Below are 19,736 nucleotides of genomic sequence, written 5' to 3' on the forward strand. Positions count from 1 at the left end.
CCTTAGCATAACATAAACTAGGTGGTAGACAGGGAGGAACCTAGAAAAGCCTGTTTGTTGGGCTCCCCTCTTGTGTTCATCTGTTTCTGTGGGCCCAAACACTTGTGTTCTAAATGTTTGCTCCTTTTCACCTACCTTGAATTGCTTTCCATCTCTTTGAAGTCCCTGACTTTCCCCACCCCCAATATCTTCTTTCGTCTTTAGCTGAGGATTGTAATTCAAGGTGAAGGCTTCAGCCATTTTGGTGAGTTACTCAGTTTTCCTGGGTTTCTCCCATGTATATATGTTATTAAACATTTGTTTGGGGGCTGGCCCCAAGGCCGAGTGGTTAAGTGCGCGCGCTCCACTGCAGGCGGCCCAGTGTTTGATTGGTTCAAATCCTGGGCGTGGACATGGCACTGCTCGTCAAACCACGTTGAGGCAGCGTCCCACATGTCACAACTAGAAGGACCCACAACGAAGAATATACAACTATGTACCGGGGAGCTTTGGGGAGAAAAAGGAAAAAATAAAATCTTTAAAAGAAAAACCAAAAAACCAAAAAACCAAAAAAAACATTTGTTTGTTTTTCTCCTGTTAATCTGTCTCATGTCGATTTACTTCTTAGACTAGCCAGAAGAACCTAAAGGAGTAGAGGAAAATTTCTTCCTCCCCTATAGCACTTACACAAACCTAGATGGTATAGCCTACTACACATTCTGGCTACATGGTACTAACCTTACAGGACCACCACCATATATGCGGTCAATAGTTGACCAAAATGTCATTTTGCAGTGTATAACTGTACAGATAGAGCTTTGAGAGGTATTAGATAACAGAGTTGGATATTGGGATATAAAAAAGAGGTAAAATAAATGGCAGAGTAGGACTAGAGGTCTCTGTGATGATGCCTTAGGAGGAGATAAAGGAAACTGAGAAATGTAAACCTGAACCTTGGAACTGTACTCTAGTATCTGAGAAAAGGGAGAGAGCTGACCACAAGTGCTCTCTGATGAAGTTATCCTGACTGGAAGAAAGTTTAGATTACTCTATGAGTATTGGGGAAAGAGAAGGACTCAGAAATATCTGAGTGACTTGAAAAGGTTACCCAAAGACTTTTCTGTCTCAGTTATCCAAGTCATTCTGCTTCTCTGGGGACACACTCGGACCAGAGGTGTGGGAGTCAACAATTAAACGGAATTGAATATTTGGATGCAGATCTAAGCACACATAGAAAAACATTTTAGGAATATTATCTGTTATTACACACATACCTAGTGAATAAGGGAAGATAAATACAAATTATAAATTACCCATTATTACTAATTTATGTAAAATGTCAGCAGTATTTTTTTTACCTAGTGTGCTTATTTGTATGTGCCATATGTGTGTATAAATAAAAATAAATAATGGTTTTCATGATATAATTCAACATCTCAATCCCCTAACCCTATTTCTCTTTAGAGTCTCAGCCTAGTCTGCTGAAAATTCTTCTCTCAAGGAGTGTTTCAGTAATACTCTCTATATACATACATACGACGCTGATGGTGTGATATTCATGTTAAATAGCTGATGGTGTGATATTCATGTTAAATATAAAATTACATAATAATAGCCTTCAAAATTATTAGATAATTTTTATATAGATAGACCTGGAAATGGAATAGAGCTAATAACCAGTCCTTTATTAGGGAATTATAAAGTTTGTTTTAAAAGTGCCATGAACTAGCTAGGAAAAAAGTCAGGCAGAATACATATATATATCACAACCCATTTCTTCTTTGATGTTCTGGCTCCATGCTCCCCTGGAGTTTAGTATTTATAAATGGTCTCCATTTGGTTTCAAGTGCTTGTGAATTCCAAATATACCATATATAACTATGTTCAAACTTAAGTATAAAGCACATCCCAAGATAAAATCTAAATACAGTTTAAAGTAAATTCAACAGTGCTTCACTGTTAGAAAGTTTTCTATATTTAAGAGCAAGCAAAGACTTAGGAGTCAGTCTTATGGATAATAATAAAATTGCCCATGTCACTGGATTTTTTTAGTCTTCTGTGGGCACAAAACCATGGCCATTTCACAATGATCGTTATAGTACATATAAAAACCAAGAACCTAAATTTTTAAAAAAGTTTTAACTTAATATTATAAATTAGCAATATATTTGTGGCAAAAGCTTAATGTAAACATATCTTTAATAACTACTGGATCTAGATATACACTTTTCAAAGTGCACATAAGATGAAGATACGATGAAAGTTTTGATCTTAGATCAACTTTCTAAAATAATTAAATTACTAAATATATTCTCTTTACTCCATACCTTTTTCACCTTTTGCCAGATGTGTGCTATATATGTAATATAAATACATTTAACAGCTCCATTAATTTCTTTCCATCATTTAAACTATACATACGATCGAATAATTTTTATTTTAATGAATATTAAAAATTTTAACGTATGAGTACATTGCCTTTGAGTCAATTTAAGAAAAAAACATTTTGAATAATACAAAAAACATTTAGTAAATAGATTATAAGTGAACATTTTGCATCAAGTATGTTCCAGGTCCCCAAACCATAGACATTTGGTTAATGTAAGATGGTCTCATCCAGAAAGCAGCTTCCCAAAATATGCCGCCCCCCCACCCCACAATCAACATAATTATAATGGGAATTTGGTGTGCAACTGTTTCAAAATGTTCTAAGCTGAATATTCTTTTTACAGTATTAATTTTGTAACATACCAAGAAACAATTCAGGCCTAGCAAATGTAATAGCAATGCCTAAGCTTGAAAATATTGCCAAATTGTTTAATTAAACTACATTTTCCAGTTCTACAAGTTGAACTGCCTGGATGAAATAAGTTATTAGATCACCTTTTTTCAATATATGAAAGAGAGAAGAGAAGAAAAGAGGGGAGGTGCATAGGTCACCAAAAAGTACTCTGTGTTCAGATATGAGGGAACGCCTGCTAGATTAGTAATCAGAGATGAATTTAATCTTGCCTGGATGGGAGTAGAAACCAAAAGGGTAAATAAATGACAGAGCTTGGGTTAGTAAGATAGCACTGGGTTGCTAAGAAATCTATTAGAATGAAACAACAACCAGGCAAGTTCTGCTTTAGCAGAAGCTGTTCCTGCTATGTATTCTTGCCAATCACTAGTGCCTCTGCCAAATCAATGTCACATTTAATCTATTCACATTGAAATCTATTATAAACAGACTTTGATCAATTACAATAATGAAAATGTAGACTGAGTTTTGTTGTTTTGACATGCTTCTTGAACTTTTCTCTTGCATTTTTTCAAAACATTTCTAATTACAAGAAGTTGATCTCAATGGTTCTTGTTATTTGACGGGACAATTGTAAGGTCTGTTTATATCCCTTGCTGGCTAGGAATTTCTGGCATTGAGTTTTCTCTCTTTGAACTTGAGCCAGATTAATTATTAAATCTCAAAATGTCACTAAAATGAACTAATCGCAGAGCTCAAGTCCTTAACAGTTTTGCAGGTGGTATTTCCTTTAATAAAATAAATGAACTTCCATACATATGAAAAAAGACCTTTGAGCATAAAGACACAATTATTTAACTGAAAAAGAAATTTAGCAGTTAAACATTAATAAAAAAATTATAGTTACTTAACTTTAGTCCTATTAATTGAATTACCCTGGTGGGAGACAAAGAAAATCTTGCTCCCTTGTGTGAGAAGGGGAAAGACCACAATCCCTGGGAGAGAAGGTAGTGTCAGGTCCCCATGGCTTTCCAGGGTTGGGCTCCAAGAGTGGGAAAGAAATGGCAGAGAGACTGGGGCCCTGGAGGAAAGAGGGGGCCCCATCTGTGAATGACTGCTAGCATTTATTGAGCTGTCATGTGCCAGACACTTTAGGGAGAAAAGATTTTTCTTCTAGGTTGAGGAAGGGAAGAAGAGGAGTTGGGCAAGAAGAGGTGAGATACAGTTAGAGAAGCTGCAGCTCCAGCTTTATGGAGTCTGCCCAACGGAATCAAAAATGTAGTGGCTGCAGGTTGCCCTCCCTAGGACCTGATGCAGGGATACTGTCCCCTGATGCAAGGGACAACAGGACCTGTGGCCCTGCAAGATCATACTCATTCATTCATGCATTTTTCTTTCTTTCATTCAATAATATATACTGAGCACCTACAATTCAAGGCCCTGGGGATACAGAGAACAAAACCTGGCTCCTATACTTCTGGAGCATTCTTGGGGATAGAGAGGAGCAAGGCAAGGGAGGTGGCTTCCTGCAACACAGACTTATCTAGGAGTCAAGGTAGGGAAGAGGTGGGTAAGCACCAATGGCCAATGATGTGGCTAATGCTTACGGGTTTTCTCACTTACCCATTCACTGGTTTATTCATATATTGAGAGCCCACAATATGCCAAGGATAGAGTTAAAAACACAATTTTTACCCTGTCTTCAAGGAAGTCACAGTCTAAGGAGGAGAGACAGGTAAAAAAAATTAATTAAATTACAATGTGATAAGTTCTGTGATAATATTAAGCAAAGAATGTTAGGCGACTGCAGAAGAAAAGCTGGTGTTCCTATTATTATCTATAGGGTGGGAAGCAGGGGTTTAGAAATGACTTTCTAGAAAAGGTGATGCCTAAGTCTTAACAACAGGAATTAACCAGTGGACTGAGAAGAGAGGGGCATTCTACGAAGAGCTAAGAACACACTCACAGGTATGGAGGAATAAAGCAGCACGGCAAATTCAGGATACTTTAAGCACACAGGGGTCAGAACATGCCGAATCTTATAATGCACCAGATTTTATCCTGAAAGCCACGGCAAAATATTTTGACTTTGAAGCAAGAGTAGGATTTCCAGATAAAAGAGTAGAATGCTCAGTTAATTTGAATTTCAGATAAACGACAAATACTTTTTTAGTATAAGTATGTCCTAAATATTGCATGAGACACACCTGAATGTAAAAACATAATCAACAATGTAATTATTCATTGTTTGTTTGAAACTTAAATTTAACTAGATGCCTTGTAGTTTTATTTGCAAAATCTGACAACCATAGCAGAAGACTTACATGTTTATACAACATTAAAAAAAAAAAGACTCTGGCAACTGTAGAAATTGGATTGGAGGGAGGCAAGACTGGAATAGAGAAATCAGTTAGGATGCTACTACAGAAATGTAAGCGAGAAATCATTAGAACGTGAACCAAGACAACGGTAGTGAGATGGAGAGGAAAAGACAAATTGTAAAGATATTCAAAAGGAGAAAGGTCTTGGCCAGCAAGTATGTGAAGATGAAGGAGACCACGACAATCCCCAAGTTTCTGATGAGCAATGATGGATAATGCCATTAACCATGGTAGGAAACAGAGAAAAAGACAAGTTCTGTTTTAGACACACCAAATTGAGATGTATCTAGTAATGAACTATTAGCTCCTCCTCCTCAGCTAAAGCTCAGAATACTGAAGTGCTTCAATATTATGACTCAATACTAGGCCTCTTTTTCAACATTTTCTGCCTAAGTAATCATCTCCAATCATAATGAGTTTAAATACCAGTCAGTATTTAAATAACAAAGAATCTCAAATTTATACTTTCAGGCCTGACTGCTCTCCAAGTTCCAGAATCATGTATCCAACTGTCTAATTGATGCCTCCACTTGGATCGCTAATGGACATTTAAAATTAAATATATCCAAGATCAATGAGACTCAGAGGACTAGCGCAGGGTCACACAATTAGCCTAGACTTGAAATGGAAGCTCTGCCTCCACTCTCTTCTTTCCACTGCCTTGCACAGTTCTCAGCATACTGGGCTCAGTATAGTGCTGCCTGACTACACTGTTCCCCCGGACCCCTGGCAGCCGTGCCTTGTTTCAACCGGGCCTCACCCTATTCCCTTTCTTCACATGCTAAGATACAGACAAGCTCCAAGGCAATACCCCAAGGCACGTGCATAGAGAGGGGCCATCCAGCTAACTGGCAGCCCTGAAACTTAACTACCATACTCTCACAGCAGCCTCTCTCACATATCATATGCACACCAGTGTGCAGGATCTGGGGAGGAGGAAGAGGCTACTGGGGTGTCCTCACAGTGGGAAGCAGCACTTCAGCCAGTCGCAGCTAAATCAGTGTCCCTTATACAACTGTGTACATTTGCTAAAACTATTTTACCCACACGTCCTACATGCATCTAGCATTAAATCTTACCAATTCTTCCTCCAAAATGTGCCTTGAATTGTGCAGTTCTCTTCATCTCCAGTGCCAACAGCATTTCTTGCCTAAACTACAATTGCCTCCTACTAGGTCTCCTTGGTCCTCTATGAGCTAAGGTCCACACAGCAACCACCGACTTTTCATGCTACTTCTCACTAACAATCCTTTAAAGAGTCCTTAGAACAAAACCCAAACTTGCCTATGGCAGACAAGTCCTTCAAGAAAGGACTTGCTTCCCAGCTGCAGAGCGTGCTGAGTAGGCAGCCTCCATCGTGAGGCCATACCATGGCTTACTAACAGACGTTTGGGTTGTTTCTAGTCTTTCACTAAGTGTAGATTTTACTATTTCTATTATTTGTTTCTATTACAAGTAGCCCTGTGGATATGCCCAATTGTGTATTTTCACCAGATAATTTTAAGTGATTTTCAGAAGCTGGATTGCTAAGGCAGAGGGTAAATGCATATATATTTTGCTGTGTATAAGGGAATGGGTTTCTGACTGCTTTTTCTACCTTACTTATCCTTCCTCCCCGCCAACTCAGTGCCTAGTACAATGCCTACCACATAGCAAGTGCTCAACACATATTTGTTGAATGAATGGATTTGGCTCTATACATGCACTTTACTCACTACTGAATGAGCAGATCAACTTTGTATTTTGCAATTGTGCTTTAAATCCAAATCTAAATGTAAATAGCTAGTAATCAAAGATAAATCATATTCTATTATTCATAATACAAATTCTGATTCTAAATGATTTAAAGCCCTTCTCCTCATAATCTTGAAAAAGCCTTAATAACCTGAAAAGTAAGAAAAGATAGGTACAAATTTATTTACACTCTTGGGAGCTTATACTAGTTTTTTAAAATCAATGTGGTAAAGATGACTCAGCATGCTCCTTTGAAAATTAAGAAAAAATTATTTCTCTTTTTCTTTGTATACCTTTCATCTCTCAACCAGTAAGTATTTGACTTAAAATATATCACCACCTAAATGCAAAGTTCCTAATTTAGGAAAGTGTTAAGGTAAGAAAGTTTAATAATAAATCAATTATTTTGGACCCAAAACACTTTTTTCAGAGAAACAGTGTTATAATGATGGTTACATTCCCTGCTTAGTATACATTAAGCAATTTTTTTTTTTGGAAGATTAGCCCTGAGCTAACTGCTGCCAATCCTTCTCTTTTTGCTGAGGAAGACTGGCTCTGAGCTAACATTCGTGCCCATCTTCCTCTACTTTCTATGTGGGATGCCTACCACAGCATGGCGTGCCAAGTGGTGCCATGTCCGCACTCGGGATCCAACCTGGTGAACCCTGGGCCGCCGAGAAGCAGAATGTATGCACTTAACTGCTGCGCCACCGGGCTGGCCCTACATTAAGCAATTTAGCCACAGTGTAGCACATTTGCAATAAAAAATACAATGTGATAGAATCACAATACATCATCCATAGCGTCTACGACTGACTGAAACTTGAAAACATGCTGCTGGCACCTCAGAGTGACTGCTGGTGCTGTTTCCCAAAAGATGCAAAACTTCTGTGAGAAGGCAGATGGGTAAGTGAGCCTCAGTTACTTCAAATGAACTCAGGACTCCACTACCCCTACTCCCAAGACAGTCCGAGCATTTCCCTTCCTATTACGGGGCTGGAGAAGGCAGGAATAAGAGGATAGGCTTGGGAAAGGATGGGGAGTGGTAGGCGGCAGAAGGTGGCCCTGTGGACAAGCAGCAGTGCAGCAGTCAGAGAAACAGCCACGACCCCACCAGCAATAACTATAACACCCATTTCAGGCAGTGCGAGTGGCAGCAAGGAGGTCAGGACTGCCTGTGGCGATTATACTGGGAGGGGAGCACAAATTCCCAGAAGAGCAGCAGCTGATGAAACCAAGCGAAATGACGTGTGGGAAGGAAGAATGATAAAAGAGAGGAACCGCAGTAACATTTTTTCTCCTAAAAGAAAATGAAAAGGCTAGAATATTAATTAGGGTTGTACGGTGAGTTCTAAAGGTCAAGCAATCAGGTGACCAAGCAGGCGTAAGTTTAAGTGGGCATCAGTGGTAGCCCAGGAATCAGGCTTCCTTTAGGTTTGGTGCCAGGAGAAAAGGAGAGGCTCAGGGATGTCCCAGCAGCAATGGAGACGGGGAGATGAAGAAATGATGTAGGGTGAATTCTCATGGGAATTGGGAGGAGGGCAGCAAAATGGTCTCTAAGAAGGAAGAACAAAAGCAAAAGGAAAACAAGGGTGGAGAAGAAACAGGGGCTTCCTAAGGCACTCACCAAGAGACCCAGGCTGGAGCCACTTTCTTGCACTTTCATTTACACACTCATTCATTATTATCGAGCATCTACTTTGAGCCAGGCACTGTTCTAGATCCTAGAGATATTACAGGGAAACAAACGCAGTTCCTGCTCTCATGAGGCTTAAATTCTAGTAGGAAGAGACAAATGATAAACCACCAGATAACACAGCTAGGGAATGTAAGTAGGATGACTGCCTGCCATTGCCATATCCTTGTCGTCTAATCAGCCTGCCCTTTTGGGTTTGCTAAGATACAGGAAACTTGAAACAGGGTTGGAGCATTTGCAAAGGAGTAAACAGAACTTTTTTAGCTCCTTTCAAATGTTCTTTTTTTCTCCCTCAAAGGGAAAATCACTTTCCTTTTTTCTTCAAAAGTAATACATCTTGAAACAAATACTGAATCTACAAAGTCAAAAATGTAAATCTCTTATAATTTCATATCCAGTTAAAAAGTCTAGAGTATATCATTATAGACCTTCCCCATAATACATATATATTTACAAGATGAATATAATCTAATTTACAAATGTATAGTCATAAGATATGTACTATGCATACTGTACCATAAATCGCTTTCACTTAATATTTTCCAGACATATTTCTGTACCAATATATCGATGCACAATATCCTTCTTAATGGCTGCAGAGTAGCTACTATTACATTGTACAGAGGTAACAATTTATTCACTCAATCCCCTGTAGACGGATGTTTAGGATGCTTCACATTTTACAATATAAACAACATCCTTGTATAAGATTTCTACACATCTGCCAATCATTTCTTAAGGTATCTTTTCAGAACTGGAATTACTACATCAAAAACTTCCCATATACTTGGAAAACTGTTCTCTAAAGAGTAGACATCAACTTATACCTGCACCTACAGTGAATGAGAATATCTGTTTCCCCACAACTTTGTCAGTAGAGAAAAAAGTCTTTATCTGTCCTAAATTTTAAAACTTTTTCCTCTAGTCTTTGCTTTGTCTTTTAACTTTATCTAGAATTTTGTTTTTATAAAAAAGTAGAAATTTCTTATGCTGTCAAATTTGTCAATCTTTTCATTATGGTATCTGCTTAGGTGTCACGTTACTCACTCTTCGTCTTGTTTCTTTTTATCCTTCAGGTCTCAGCCTAAATATCACCTCCACAGAGCAGCTTCCCTAATGTCCCATCTAAAGAAAGCTACCCCTGTTATTCTTTCTCCCTTCAGAGCTCTTTTCCCAGTCTGTGATGATACACTTTTGGTCTTCGTTGCATGTTTGTCTGTCCCACTAGAGGACAAGCTCCACGAGATCTACAGTGTTCCCCCTGTCATCTGCATATCTTCCACCACACCTCCAACATCTAGCATAGAATATGCACTCCAAAATATCTGGTGAACAAATTTTAGTTTCTTCCTTCCTGGGGCCTATTGCTAGTTTTCCCCTCTATGACAGCAATTAATCACCTATTTAAAGGAAAGTGATATTTGTTTCAGGTATTTAGGCACAAGCTTCCAAAACAGTGATAGTCGATTCCCTGAACAGTTTCAGTTAACAAGCATACAAACTGAAGGTTAGGATAGCATGTTTTGCCACTTGCTAGATAAAAGAGTACACTTCAAAGACAACAGGGTTTGTTCCTTTCCATTCTGGCAATAAAAAGCTCTGTGATACTCAGGTTATACGGATCTTTTTTTTAGAGTAATTCTTAGAAATGTCTCTTTTCTTTTACACTAAGAAATCTTTTAACTGTAGCAGGAATTAGGAAACTTCCTATCTGGGAATTTTTCTCAAGAAGATCTGTAACATTAGGATTCGGAAGTTTAATTTACAAATTTAAGTTGAACAAAAGCCAAGTTCTATTTTCATAGTGTGGGCTAATCGTGTTTACATTCTACTATTATCATTTACTCATAAATACTTTTGCTTCTTAAATTGAGAGGCAACTGTGACGTTTTCTTAGGTGAATCCATGAATTGTATTAACCTTCACTGAATATATCATTGGACTTACTACATGCAAATATTTTTCCAATACACAAATGAATTTTGTTAACAAGTATTACTCTAGTATGATAATATCCTATAGCTTTTATAATTATTGCATTTAAATTACTATGCAATGTAGATTTCTTGGCAAAAAATATCCATCTGGTGTTGAAAATTTGGAAATCATTCAAGAGAAAATCATATTAGTAAGGTTATTTTCAACAAACACACATGAAATGAAATGTTTTTATGATAAACTGTTGTGTAACTTGGTGACCACAGATAATGCAATTAGACTAACTTTGTGAGGGAGACAATTACTGAACCCTTATGCTTATTAGTCCTCACTAAAATATACCTTTTCCCTATCTTAAGAAGAGAGGCTGTCAAAATAGATAATTATAGAAAAGCTAGAAATAGTTTGAAAGAAGACAGGACCTGTCACAAAAACTTTATTTTCCTCTTTAACATTTCACTTTATATCCATTGTGCAATTCAGAAAACATTTATCAATGCATATCAAGAACACCATAGACTAGAGATGAAAAGCAATCAATTTTTAACCCAACATTTCTCATACTTTAAGTACAAATAAAAGAAAAACACATGCTAAAAGAAATTAAGCAAATACCTAGATTTGTGGCATTTATTTATGTAAAAAGCACTTCTATACCTTCCCTCAGAAATGGATCTTTCCTTTAGGACTGGTGTATTACGGTTCTTTTAGTAAATCAAGTTTCTAAGCTAATGATGTGACTGGATGCACAGGACCGGGGGCACCCTCAGTGAGACTGCATCGGTCTGTAATACTATATTATAACGTGTATAGGTTATTTATTATCATTGTAGCCGGGCTTTAAAGTTATCTAAGATTACCTAGGTAACCAAAAGCAGAAGAATTGGCCCATAACAAATCAAACTAGTCATTTCTAAATTTTAAATATGTCTCTCATAGTTAATATACAACTAGCAACAAACTATTTTTAAATATTTAATTGGTTTTTTATTGTTAGATTCTTTGCATTTGTTAAATTTTTTTTAAAAAATTTCATCACTGGGGCTGGCCCTGTGGCCCAGTGGTTAAGTTCGCGCGCTCCGCTGCAGGCGGCCCAGTGTTTCGTTGGTTCGAATCCTGTGCGCGGACATGGCACTGCTCGTCACACCACGCTGAGGCAGCGTCCCACATGCCACAACTAGAAGGACCCACAACGAAGAATATACAACTATGTACCAGGGGGCTTTGGGGAGAAAAAGGAAAAAAAAAATAAAATCTTTAAAAAAAAAATAGTAAAAAATTTCCATTAAAAAAAAAAATTTCATCATTATCGAGGTCTTATTGATAAATAAAACTGTAGGATATTTAAAGTGTACAACATGATGATTTGATATGCATATACATTGTGAAGGGTCTCCCCCCATCAATTAATTAACACGTTCATCACCTCAAATATTTAACTTTCTTTTTTTGAGAACATTTAAATTCTACTCTCTTAGCACATTTCAATCATGGAATACAGTGTTATCACTATAGTCACCAAGTTATACATTAGATCCGCAGACCCTTTTCATCTTATAACTAAGTTTGTACCCTTTTACCGGTGTCTCCCTATTTCCAACACCACCCAGCCCCTGGCAACCACCATTCTACTCTCTGTTTCTATGAGTTTGAATTCCTTTTTTTTTTTTTTTTTAAAGATTCCACATATAAGTGGTACCATTCATTATTTCTCTTTCTCTGTCTGACTTCTTTTACTTAGCATACTGCCCTCCAGGTTCATCCCTGTTGTCGCAAATGGCAGGATTTCCTTCCTTTTTAAGGGTGAATAATGTTCCATCGTGTGTGTGTGTATATATATCCACTCATCCAATGGTTTCATTTCCTTTGGATATATACCCAGAAGTGCGATTGCTGGGTAATAAGGAGGTTCATATCACATGGCTGCCACTCTATGTCTTATGATTGGAGAATTTAATCCATTTACATTTAAGCAATTATTGATAGTTATGGACTTACTACTGCCATTTTGTTCATTGTTTTCAGGTTGTCTTATAATTCTTTTGTTCTTCTTTTGCTCTCTTTCCTGGTGATTTGATGATTTTCTGTAGTGGTATGCTTTGATTCCTTTCTCTTTCTCTTTTGTATATCTACCATAGGTTTTTGCTTTGTGGTTACCATAAAGTATCTTATATTTGATGCTTACATATTTATAACAGTCTGTTTTAAGCTGACAAGTTAATTTCACATGCATACAAAAGCTGTACATTTTTATACATCCCCCCAACATTTTGTTTTTGATATCGCAATTTACATTTTTTACATGGTGTATCCATTAATAAATTATTGTAGTTATAGTTATTTTTAATACTTTTGTCTTTTAATCTTCACACTAGAGCTATAAGTGATTTACCCACCACTATTACAACATTAAAGTATTCTGAATTTAACTATATATTTACTTTTACCAGTGAGTTTTATACTTTATGTTTTCTTATTACTAATTAACATCCTTTCATTCCAGCTTGAAGAGCTCCCTTTAATATTTCTTGTAAGGTCAGTCTAGAGGTGATGAAATTCTTCAGCTTCTGTTTGGAAAACTCTCTCTCCTTCAATTCTGAAGGAGAACTTTGCTGAGTAGAAAATTCCTGGTTGGCAGTTTTTTCTTTCTTTCAGTACTCTGAATATATCATGCCACTCCCTTCTGGCCTGCAAAGTTTCTGCTGAAAAATCTGCTCATAGTGCTATGGTGGTTCCCTTATATATAACAAGTTGCTTTTCCCTTGTTGCCTTTAAGATTCTCCCCTTGTTTTTACTTTTGACAATTTAATCATAATGTGTCTTGGTGTGGATCCCTACGGATTCCTCTTATTTGGAACTCTCTGGGCTTCCTAGATCTAGATCTGTTTCTTTCCCAAAGTTGGGGAAGTTTTCAACCATTATTTCTTTGAACAAGCCTTCTGTCCCTTGCTCTCTTCTCCTTATGGGATCCCTGTATTGCGTACAATCATCTTATTGATGGTGTCCCATAAATCCCTCAAACTCTCTTCACTTTTTTTCATTCTTTTTTTTTTGCTCCTCTGACTGGATGAATTCCACTGCCCTATCTTTGAGTTCACTGATCCTTTCTTCCACTTGATCTAGTTTGTTGTTGAACCCCTCTATTGAGTTTTTCAGTTCAATTACTGTACTCTTCAGCTCTATGATTTCTATTTGTTACTTTTTTATGTTGTCTATGTAAACAGAAATTTTATAGTCTTTGTTGAAATTCTCATTTTGTTCATACATCGCTCTTAACCTCAGTGAGCATTTTTTTTAGGGCTGAAAGGAATTAAAGTTTATTTTTATAAAAAAGCTCCAACAGGGAATCCTTATGACTATTATTTTCAACTACCAGGTAAATCACTTATCTCCATTCATTAAGATCTGTTTCTGGTCATTTACCTTGTTCTTTTGTTTGGAACATATTCCTCTGTTTCTTCATTTACCTTGACTCTCTATGTGAGTTTCTGCCTATTAGATAAAACAGTCCTCTCCCAGTCTTGACACAGTGATCTTGTGTGGGAGATGAACCTCATTAATCAGCCCAGGCTGAGCTCCTGCTTGTCTCTCAAACCTTTGTGATTGTCCAAGCCACTTTCTTTGTTCTTAGTGGCTCCCAATAGTTAAGGATGTGTCAAGATCCTTCAGGTCACAAAGGGGAGTGCTGCATTCAGCACCTAGATACAAGCCGATTGGAAGTCAGACCCTCAGGCAGTAGCTTGGAACGTTTGCAGTTAAGCCCCTTCCAGGGAGAAATTGGGAGATAGGCGATTTTGCCTGTTTCCCCTGTGCTGGGCCTAAGTATACATCCATGGGGGTAGGGGGTGCGGGAGGGTACTCCTGTGCCCATTAAGAACTTCTTTGTTTTCTACAGTCTGTGGACTCATGAACGCAAGCCCTATTGGCTATGAGAGCCAAGTGATCCAGGGACCTTTCCCTGAGGCAGCAACTGCAAAAGGTGGGGTGCCAGACATGTACAAGCTCCTTGCAGGGAGAAACTGGTGACGTGGAGTGGGCTAAAGGAAGAATGTAGGGAAGCGTCTGCTGGTTTCCCTGGTCTTCAGGGTAGATCCCAGCCAGGCCCTACATGTGAGCTAAATTAGAAGCCTCACCCTTAGGCAACAGCTTTCAATGTATGCAGAATGTCCCCTTTCAGAGAAGACTGAGAAACAGCTGTTTCTGCCTTCTCTCTCTGTACTGAGCCCCAGAGGCATAGCTTTGGCGAGCCCTAATGCCTGTTAACAGCTGCTTATTTATTTGCTACAGTCTTGTGGGTCTCTTGGATGCGACCCCATTAGCTTTCGGACCTATGTGTTTTGGGGTCCATCCCTTGGGTGGGAGTCTTAAAAGTTGGGGTGCTAAATGTGGGGTCCAAATCCTTCGCTCTTCAGGGAGAAGCTGGGAATTGATAGTTCCCTCCCCATTGTACGGCACTGTGATGGTGGTGGGGTTTATGGTGAGAGTGTGTCTCAGCCTTTCCAACCTGTTTGGATGTGGGTATTTTTTTCACTCACCCTACATGTAGGAGTCACTCATCTATTTTCTGGACTTCTTGCAGAGACATTGGTCTGAGTGTAACTGTATATTTGGTGTGTCCATGGGAGAAGGGCTGTTCAGAAGCCTCCTACGTCACCATCTTGGCCAACCCTCTGCAACAAGCATATTTTTCATTTGGGGGGATAGGTCTAATTACTTTAATCTGAAGGTCTGGGAATCTCCAATTCTTTAAGTAAACCTTTGCTTTGTCATTATAGTTTAAAATGTAGATTTCATTCTATTTTTTTGAAAAAAAAATTTTTTTTGAGGAAGATTAGCCCTGAGCTAACATCTGCTGCCAATCCTCCTCTTTTCGCTGAGGAAGACTGGCACTGAGCTAACATCCATGCCCATCTTCCTCTACTTTATGTGTGGGATGCCTACCACAGCACGGCTTGCCAAGTGGTGCCATGTCTGCACCTGGGATCTGAACCGGCAAACCCTCGGCCGCTAAAGCAGAATGTGCACACTTAACTGCTGCGCTACCAGGCTGGCCCCATAAATGTATTTTTTAATTGAGGTATAATTGACACATAACATCATATTAGTTTCAGGTGTACAACATAATGATTTTATATTTGTATCCACTGTGAAATGATCACCACAATAAGTCTAGTTAACATCCATCACCATAGTTACAAAAATTTTTTTCTTGTTTTCCTTGTGATAAGGACTTTTAAGATCTACTTTCTTAGTGACTTTCAAATATACAATACAGAATTATTAACTATAGTCACCTTGCTGTACATTACATCCCCAGGACTTATTTATTTTATAGCTGGAAATTTGCACCTTTTGACCCCAGTCACCCATTTCACCCACACTTATTCTATTTTTACACTCTTGGTAGGACTATCTATTAGACAGAAAGGCACTAGTCTTTTAGTTAAATACTAAGGCAAAATTATTGTTGTCATCCTGAATTTAATGGGCTAGAAAAAATTACTTTTTTAAAGTAAGAAATATAGGCAAATGGCATCAAATCTGAATGATTCAAAAAGATTTAGAGTTAAAAAGTGTTATTCCCCCTCTCACATGCCCAGCTATCTAGTTCTCCTAGAAGCAACCCCTGTATTCTTCCAGAGATGCTAATGGAAGCACAATTTTAAGTTTTCTTTGCCTGGATAAAAAATGATGAAGAGTAACCAGATTTTAACATGTGAGACTCTTAGATACTGAAAGATTAGTCTACTTTCTGAATACATATGTTGTATTGGTCAAATATAAGGCATAAGAAGAGACCTGACAATATTCAGTGATGAAAATGACGAAGCATCAGAAAATTTAGGAGCGGAAATGGCAACAATTATAGTTCAAAATACGTGTCAGCAAAACTCTGCCTATAACTTTCTGTACTGTGGCTAGGTATTGAAGATCTTATCTCATTTACCAAAAATGGTAGACTCAAAAATTTTAGTAGAGTATGAAAAGGAAAGTAGAAAAAAGAAATAAGAAACAAGATTAACAAAGTTTGGAGTAAAGACATCATGAGGCTAAAGCAGCACTATCCAACAGAACACTCTATGATGCAAATGTTCTAATCTGTGCTATGCAATATGGTAGCCACTAGCCATATATGGCTACTGAACATTTCAAATGTGGTAGTGCGGCTGAGGAACTAAATCTTAAATTTTATTTAATTTTAATTAACTCAAATTGTAATAGCCACATGTGGCTTCCAGCCACTGTCTTAGACTAGACAGTCTACACTAGATGGTCTAAATCAAAGATGGGGAATATTAGTAATTATTAAGAGAAATTTTAAGATGAAAGATTTTAAAGTTATAACAATAAAAATAAAATTTGAGAACCATCATGAGAGCAATATGTCCAAAATAGAAATTCTTCCACAACTTGACATTTGGATAAAAATCTTTAGAAACTGGAAACAATATCCATTCAAAAGTCTAGGTACAGAAAAATAAGTACATAAAAGGTTAAAGCAAGAAAGAGTAAAAGTTAATTTATATAAACAGTCTTGTTAGAGTGAGACAGGAAAGTGTTAATGACCTGATAAATAACACGGCAGCACTTTATAAATATTCGTTGGACTGAAATGACTTTTGTGATGGTAACAAAGAGCACTTGTTTCCCTAAGGGTACAAATAAAACAGCCTCAGTATGAGAGACTAGTATTACTTTTTTTTTTTTCTTTTTGAGGAAGATTAGCTAATATCTGCTGCCAATCCTCCTCTTTTGCTGAGGAAGACTGGCCCTGAGCCAACATCTGTGCCCATCCTCCTCTACTTTATATGTGGGACGCCTACCAGAGTATGACTTGCCAAGTGGTGCCATGTCCGCACCCAGGATCCGAACCAGCGAACCCTGTGCTGCTGAAGCAGAACGTGCACACTTAACTGCTGCGCCGCTGGGCCAGCCCCTAGACTGGTATTAAATTAAGGAAGTCAAGGCAAAGTCCCAGTGCTCAGAGATGGGTATTATGGTGGGCTCTTCCTCTCTATGTCCTTTGGCACCACCTGTTAGATCACTTACTGGGAAGAAACCGTTAAGCTGGCATTCTTAATTTCCTTTTTAAAGTTGAATATTTTTATGATTATAGGGAAGTGTTTCCTTTATGTAGCAAATTCATAAAATACATAAAAGCATAAAGAAGAAAATAAAATCAACTGACCACCCAAATAACTATCATAATTTTGTATGTTTCCTTCCAGTCTTTTTTTCTACACACACAGACTTGACTTTAAAAAATAACAGAGTCAAGATCATATGGTATATGTTATAATTCTCTTTTCTTTTAAAATTCATTCTCATACGATGTGTTTATAAAGGCAAAGCATATGAACAGGACATTAACTTGGAAACAGGCTAAGCCAACTAATTAATTAGATTCACATTTACACCTTCATTGCTAATTGGGATAACTTTTTGAACTAAGGTCTCCATGGGTTAATTTATTCATAGCATTTACCAGTAAAAGATAACGTACTTAAATTTTATAAGTATGTGCATATTCACAAGTCTTTTATTTCCCAATAAGAATCTGAACTTCAGCAAGTTTTTCTCATATTGATAGCTGTATTAAAGACAGAATGTTGCCTAAATTAAGAAATAATTGTCTTGGAAAATAAAGGTACAAATAAAACACCAGTTTATGTGCTAATTGTTGTTTCCTTTAAGGAAATTCCAAATTGTAAAATATGCTAATAACTAGAAGAAAACAGAATAAAAACATGATTCAAATTATAATGGCCCAGGGGGCCAGCCCCGTGGCCGACGGTTAAGTTTGAGTGCTCCGCTTTGGCGGTCCAGGGTTTTGCCAGTTCAGATCCTGGGTGCGGACATGGCACTGCCCGTGCGGACATGGCACCACTCGTCAGGCCACGCTGAGGCGGCATCCCACATGCCACAACTAGAAGGACCCACAACTATAATACACAACTATGTACTGGGAGGGCTTTGGGGAGAAGAAGGAAAAATAAAATCTTAAAAAAAAATTATAATGGCCCAAATACTAGTACCTAAAAGATTAATCATATTCTTGTGAGTAGATTTTTTTCACTGGGTTACACACATACCTTCCTGTCCAGGAATTTGAAGATCAAAATTTCTGAGCGTTCAAAACTCACTGGATTTTAAAGCAAGAAATGTAATTTAAACTAATTATCAAAATATAAAAACTATCATCTGTGATGATCAGTTGTCTGTGTCAACTTGGCTAGGCCATAGTACGCAGTTATTCAGTTAAACACTAACGCAGATGTTACTGTGAAAGTATTGTGTAGATGAGTCAATATCTATGATGATCGATTGACTCTGTGTAAAGGAGATATCCTTCATAATTTGGGTGGACCTCAACCATTCCACTGAAAGGCCTTAAGAGCAAAACAGAGCTCCTTGAGGAGGAAATTCTCTTTCAACACCACAATATTAGCTCTTACCTGAGAATTTTCAGGATGCCAGCCTGTCATATAAATTTCTGACTTGCCAGCTCCCACGATCGTGTAGGCCAATTCTGTGAAATAAATAAATCTCTTAATTATATCTACATCTATCCTCCTTCTCTCCTACCAAACACAGAAATGCCTCATGCCTTTCTTTGAGTAATCTATATGCTCTGTAGCTCCCTACTATCATCGGTATGTCAAGTCCACTGCATTTATGCCACTCGAGTACTAAAATTTGCACATCTGACCATCTGACAAAAACCACAGAGTAGTACATTTAACACAATGAGCTCAAACATCTCTCTCTCTATCCGGAGTGTATTTATCTCGTCAATCAATCTAGGGATTCTGTTTTTTTAAGGATTTCAGGTGGCTTACACACATATTCACACGTACGCACACACATGGGTGTGCACATGTAAAATCTGTTAAAAGAGTCAGACCATGAGGAAGGGAGGAAAGATATCTGATAATTATCAAGTGTTAATGTAGTTACTGTGATTTAACATTACATTTTACTCTGAACTTCCTAATAGCTAGGGCAAAAAGTAAAAACAAAATAAGTTATATAGTTCTTTTTACTTAATAAAAAGAAACATTTATTCTTTGAGATGGAAAAAAAATTTTTTCTGGTAGAGTCTTCTATGAGAAATACATTTTCAAGAATGCTTAACTAAGAGATAAAGAGCAAAATAACTGATATCTTAAGTAGAAGCTTTCAAACAGATGCAGAAATGATCATCTTCTAGTCTTTTCACTTATTAATCAAAGGCCTAAAACATAAAAACTAGAACTTGATGGAGGAG

General features: G+C 37.6%; 1 protein-coding gene across 2 annotated transcripts in view; it reads right to left on the reverse strand.

The window, feature by feature from the left end:
- The window catches only part of NDUFAF2 (NADH:ubiquinone oxidoreductase complex assembly factor 2), a 146,786-nt gene that overhangs the window by 7,784 nt on the left and 119,266 nt on the right, over positions 1-19,736 (reverse strand). Inside the window, exon 7 of one of the 2 annotated variants that reach the window (XM_046671890.1) lies at positions 18,925-18,998. The exons of the other annotated variant lie outside the window; for it this stretch is intronic. Within the exon in view, the coding sequence (XP_046527846.1) occupies positions 18,951-18,998 (48 nt within the window). The 3' untranslated portion in view covers positions 18,925-18,950. The remainder of the gene's footprint in view (positions 1-18,924; positions 18,999-19,736) is intronic. 2 annotated transcript variants of the gene reach the window in all.

Source organism: Equus quagga, chromosome 9 (genome assembly GCF_021613505.1).
Source record: "Equus quagga isolate Etosha38 chromosome 9, UCLA_HA_Equagga_1.0, whole genome shotgun sequence".
Classification (NCBI taxonomy): Eukaryota; Metazoa; Chordata; class Mammalia; order Perissodactyla; family Equidae; genus Equus; species Equus quagga.